Source organism: Microtus pennsylvanicus, chromosome 5 (assembly GCF_037038515.1).
Source record: "Microtus pennsylvanicus isolate mMicPen1 chromosome 5, mMicPen1.hap1, whole genome shotgun sequence".
Taxonomy (NCBI): Eukaryota; Metazoa; Chordata; class Mammalia; order Rodentia; family Cricetidae; genus Microtus; species Microtus pennsylvanicus.
This window is the reverse complement of record NC_134583.1, coordinates 105,226,881-105,232,880: the sequence shown is the minus strand read 5'-3', so window position 1 is coordinate 105,232,880 and position 6,000 is coordinate 105,226,881. Positions and strand designations below refer to the sequence as shown.

General features: G+C 46.7%; 1 protein-coding gene across 1 annotated transcript in view; it reads left to right on the top strand.

Moving 5' to 3' along the window:
• The first annotated feature begins 201 nt into the window (after positions 1-201).
• The window catches only part of Pgm5 (phosphoglucomutase 5), a 152,838-nt gene continuing 147,039 nt past the window's right edge, over positions 202-6,000 (top strand). Inside the window, exon 1 of the mRNA XM_075973744.1 lies at positions 202-534. Within this exon, the coding sequence (XP_075829859.1) occupies positions 274-534 (261 nt within the window). The 5' untranslated portion in view covers positions 202-273. The remainder of the gene's footprint in view (positions 535-6,000) is intronic.

Genomic DNA, 6,000 nt, shown 5'->3' with positions numbered 1-6,000 from the left:
GGACACTAGGAAAGTTAGGCCAGTTGGGGAAAGAAACCGAGGACAGCTGGGCGATCCTCTGGGAAGAAGCTGGGCCGCGGAAAACTTTATCTGAAAGTGGAGGCAGACTCCATTCCGGGGCATTGAGGGGACCCGCAGGGAGCAGCGGTGGGAGGGCGGGGAGGGGCGGGGAGGGCGCAAGGCGGAGCCCAGAGTGAGTCTAGGCGGTGGGGGCCGGGCGGGCAGCAGATCCCCGAGGCTCCCGCAGCCGCCGCAGGACCGGCCAGCGGCGCCATGGAGGGGAGCCCCATCCCGGTGCTGACAGTGCCCACGGCACCCTACGAGGACCAGCGGCCAACCGGCGGTGGCGGGCTGCGGCGACCCACGGTGCTTTTCGAGGGTCAGCGCAACTACCTGCCCAACTTCATCCAAAGTGTGCTGTCGTCCATCGACCTGCGCGACCGCCAGGGTTGTACTATGGTGGTGGGCAGCGACGGCAGGTACTTCAGCAGGACGGCCACCGAGATCGTGGTGCAGATGGCTGCCGCCAACGGGGTGAGTGACTCTCACGCCCCGTTTTGCGGTCCCCGCGCCCGGGCCACCTCCCTAGTGCTCTATTCAGCTTCCTACACCAGCACACTGGCAGCCACTAGGCACACTTGGGACACTGACCTTAAAGGGGGCTGTTCGGAAAGCCCTGGGACTGAAACCTTGGATTTCTCCCGCACCTGTTCCACTTTCTTCTGTATTTCCTTCCTCGCCCATTTTCCACTCCATCCCAGCTCTGGGTTTCCAGTATTCTCCCAACCAGTTAGTAGCTTTCCTCCCTTCACAGACATGAGTACTTCCCACCCAGGTGTTTATTATTATTATTATTAATAATTATTATTATTATTATTCACGATCCTCTTCCAAATCTTAGCTGTCAAACTTAACAAATACCTGCACGCACATTGAACTGGTGAGCTATTTGCTTGGAGATGGCTAAATTACTTTAGCTCCATGGTCCTTTAGTGACTACTTTGGGACAGGAATGGGGTGAATGGCTTGGGAGCATTGCAGCCTGGCCTCTCAGTTCCCAGGAGGCATATCTCCAAAGCGTATCACAATTCCCAACTTCTCTCGGAAGATGCTTTTGGCGTGTGACAAGGCAGGCCTCTTCCAACTCGTCCGCACCTTCACTTCCTCTTCCTTCTCCCAAGACCTCTGCCGTTTTCTTCTGCAACTTGATTTCTCAGACTTTGAGTTTCTTGCCTTCTGCTCCCTCTTCCTTATCCTACAGACAGAAGCACATTGCGGTGAATCCTCCCTGCTCTCCCCACTTTCCCTTGAGTGGAATCCCTTGCAGATGTACAGAGTTAAACATCTTTAAAAGTGAAACTAGATAATTACCTGTCATGTGGATTCTGGCCATCCCACAGCTCCCTGTGCCCTCAGTTCTTCTTACTGTTTCTTTAGAGATGCCCATGTTTCAGGTTTTCTACTGTGACTGTCTCTTCTCAGCGTTTTAGCCTTGGAATAGGGAGGAAAAAGATGCTTTGTGAGATTTTTGTTGTTGTTGTTGCTCTGTGCGTGTGTAATATCCAAAAACCATTTGGGGGAAGCGGGACCCGATGAATTCCAGACTGGCATTTGTCTTTGGCTCTTCACCTACGATTGATGACTCTTGGCTGGAGGCTGGGGTTGGCGAGAGGTTGACAAATGCTCGTTCCCTCTTGTCTGACAGAGTTATTCCTGGGAATGATGGGAGGATAATGAGCCCCGAGAGAACCCTGACAGCGTTCACCCCCTCCCTCCACGCCCCGAGAGAACTCTGACAGCGTTCACCCCCTCCCTCCACGCCCCGAGAGAACCCTGACAGCGTTCACCCCCTCCCTCCACGCCCTAGTTTGTCAGGGGGTAGGAGAAGCCTATCCAGGATTTACTGCGGGCCAGAATATTTGTTAAGAGAGTTGTTGATTTGCGTTTCAAGCACTGACTTGGAGCAGCCTTCTCTTCATCTTCTCATCTTCTGGGAGACTTGTTCTGAAGTGAATAGTCAGATGGTTGACTCAGGAAGAGATGTAGTTTGGCAGGGGTAGAAAATCACAAGCACTATAAGTCCTTGTGTGGTTGGGGATGTGATTGGGGAGCTCGCTTGTCTTCTAACCCACATGCTGCGTTAGGCTGAGAGGGTGACCAACCTGGAGTCCTAAAACCTTTAAACAGATTCCTGACTGGACATTCATAAACAGGATACAAAAATAACAGAAGTTAGCATTTATTCTTGCCAAATAGGGGAATCTGATTATCAAGTGGCCTGTCGTTCCTTCATCTGAAAATGTCTGGTTTTGATTAAAAAGTTAATGTGGTGGTTTGAATAAGAATGGTCCCCATAGGCTCATGTATTTGAATGCCCAGTCATCTGGAAGTGGCACTGTTTGAGAAGGATTAGAAGGCGTGGCCTTGTTGGAGTAGGTGTGGTTTTGTTGGAGGGAGTGTGTCACTGGGGGTGGGATTTGAGGTTTCAAAAGCCTAGGCTAGGTCTAGTCTCTCTCTCCCTGCTCCCTGTATTAGGATGTAGAACGCTCACTACTATTCCAGCACCATGTCTGCCTGTATACTTCCATGCTCCCCGCTATGCTGACAAGGGACTAAGCCTCTGAAACTGTAAGCAAGCACCCAATTAAATACTTTCTTTGATAAGAGTTGCCACGGTCATGGTGTCTCTTCACAGCAGTAGAAGACTGACTGAGACAGTTAAGTTTATAAGGAACTTTTCTGAGAAAAGCTGTACTTGGTATTTGGTAATATACTTGCTGGAGAAGAACAGAACTATGAAATTTCTAAATGGTGAACAAATTGCATCTATTTTACTAGTTCATCAAGCTTCAAACTGACGTATTTCACACTACTAAGTGTATAATTTGAGATTTGAACATTTCTTGGATAAAATTATGAGTGTGGAGTCAGAAAGATGGCGTAGCGGGTAAAGGTTCTTGCCTCTGATAACTGGAACTCACATGGCAGAAGAGAACAGATTACTGCAAATTGTCCTCTGACTTCCACATGTGAATTGTGATATATGTATGCACATGTGTGCATACACATATATGATAAATAAGTGTAAAAATTAAAAATTATGGTTGGGATAGTGCATGCCTGTACTCTCACACATCCACATTGCACACATACATATATGTACATAAAATAAACTTTAAAAAATTTTAAAATTTACGAAAATCTCCAGCTTTCAGAAAAGCTAAGACAGAATAGGTCCTTGTTGTGTCTGTGTCGTTCTTTCTGGCTTTAGTATTTACATTTTCTTAAGAAAACTAGCATTTGTATGCATGGATCTTAAGTATGGATCTCTTTTAAAAAAAAAAAGAGGAGCCTTTCCCACATACTTATAACTCTGCATTTGGGTTGAGTTAACTCTGTTGTTTTGAAATTCTTTTATGGGAGATTTATTCAAACCAAGTTCTCCTAATCAAGGAATAAACATTGCATTTGGTAACTTAGGTCAATTTTTAACCCTACAAAATACTGTCTCCAGCCTGCCTGTCTATGAAACTGATTTGCCAAAGACTCAGACCAGTTGCCTTGTAGACTGTTTCTTCTGGGCTCTTAAAATGTATTTTTAGGGTGCCATGTCACTTTTTGTTCTGCCCTGTGTTGACTGGAAGTTGGTTCTGAAGACCTAGCTTAGTCCGTGTGCATTGCTGTCAAGAAATGTCATGAAATGTCTATTGCGTACACAACAGAAACTCATTGAAAGCAATTCTAGAGGCTGAAAGTCCAAGGTCAAAGCTCTGGTTATCTTGGTGTCTGGCTCACAGAATTGTGCTTTCTTACTGTGGCTTCATGCAGTGGGAGGGCCTAGCTATTTCTTGAGCTTTTATTAAGGGCACTAAATGCCAATCATGATGACTCCATCCTCACCACCTAAACCCTTCCTGGATGCCTTACCTCCAACTGTCACCTTGGGCTTAGGATTTTGATGCATGAATTTTGGGGACTATGAGCATCCAGTCCTTTTGAAAGCTTAATCGATTCAGTTTTAACTTATTTTTTAATAAGAGTATTTCGAAGCTTGGTGTGGCCATGCATGCCTCTGATGCCATCTCTGGTAAGAGGATTCTGAGTTTGATGTCCACTTGGTAAAGCAAGAAAAGCCATAGTTAATTCAGTGTCTTCATTTTTCCAAACTCTAGATTTTTCCTCTGCTCCTTCTTCCATGCCCTACAGGTTTGGGTCTATTTACTCAGTCTTCCCACTCTCACCCCTCACCCCAACCCAGCAGCACATCAAATGCAACAATCAACACTTGGTGGGTGGGGGGGCTCTGAATTATATGCATCTTGTGAAGTACAAGCTGCGTGGTCTCAGTATTAGTGACAGTTGAAGGACAGCAGAGTCCCGGTGGTCACTGTTTCTGTGCCACACCGGTCCTTCCTCGGTTCTGGTCAGCTGCGGGCTCAACTTTAGACTATGTGCATGTTTGGTTTCCTATCAACCTTTACCCAGTGGCTTTGCGATCACTAATGATGGTCTCTTAAACTAGTTTGTTGGCGGTTTCAAAATAGTGTTAACGTGCATGTGTGTGATGTATGCCATAGCATGTGTTAAAATATAAATAGTGTTAACGTGCATGTGTGTGATGTATGCCATAGCATGTGTTAGGTCAGAGGACAACTTTTGGGAGTTGGTTTTCTGCTGTCATGTGGGTCCTGGTGATGGAATTCAAGATGTCAGGTTTGGCAGCAGATGCCTTTACCTGTTTAGCCATTTCCTCAGCCTCGTGTCTTGCTTTTCACATGGGTACTCGGATTGAGCTCAGGTGTTCATGTTTGCAGTGCAAGCACTTACCTTGTGTCCTCTCCCCAGCCTTTGGGGCATTCTTTTATAAACTGGATATTGTCCTCACGACTGGGTTTCTTAGTTACTGCTCCTGGAAAGGAGACACTTTGTTTCTTTCTTTTTCCCACCTCCAACTTTGGAGTAGGGATTTGAGGAAATAGCCCATCTCCGCAAAGGAACTTCATGACAACTGAACAAGTTAGTTTTCTGCTTGGTCTGGCTTAGGCATGTCTCTGGCTAGCTCCCTTAACTTAAGTTACCCTGTCTCAGGGCCTTGTACTTTCTTTCCATATGTCATACTTTCATTGCTTCTCCTGTCTCTCTGGCTGACAGTCTGTCCTTTCTCCTGCCCAGCTGTTGGCCATTCAGATGCCATAGGCAGGCAAGGTGAAAAAAATGCAGCCCATCTTTTCCTAATTAAACAAATGCAGCATCAATGTAAGGCACACACCTTTACACAGCTAAAGGGCTTAATCCCAAGAAGGTGGACACCCCAGGACTGGAACATTTCTCCCAAAGCCCATCAACCCACAGCTCGTTCTCTCTGCATCTGTGCCTTTGGGAGACATTGCAGCTTCAGACTGTAACATGCTTTAGCAAAAAAGAAAGAAGTATTGTTGTGGCCAACTGGATGTAGATAATTATAATGTAACCATATGTACTGACAAAGCCTGTCATGGGTCCCTTGACAAAAGCTGCACAGCTCTGTTGTGCATTGTAGCCAAGAGGAAATCCATCTGCCGGTGAGGTATGAGCTGTACCGACAACAGGGTGGCCAGCCATGATGAACAAAGGGCGCAGAATATTCATGATGCTGCAAGCCTTAGTCCGTGCCAGCGAGACCTTTTGGAGGTGGAAGTGGAATTGCAGTCACCTGAGAAAAGTCGGGTCAGCTGGAGATTTGAGACTGTCCTCCAGACAGGTGCTCCCAGACAAGTTGCATGATCCCCATTGTCCATGAGAAGCTGGTTGTTCCCTAAAATGAGAACATACTTGTTTTGGTGTTGATTACAACTGTCTGGGGAGTGGATCTTGGTATGGTTCCAAAGAGGACCAACACAGACTAGAAGTTGAAACAAAGTAGGCTCTGCTGGTAGTGGGTGGGCATGCAGAGAAGGAAGCAAGACCCTCCCCTGTGCTTCAACATCTAGGGCCTCTTCTCTGCGTTAGAGTTGAAAATGG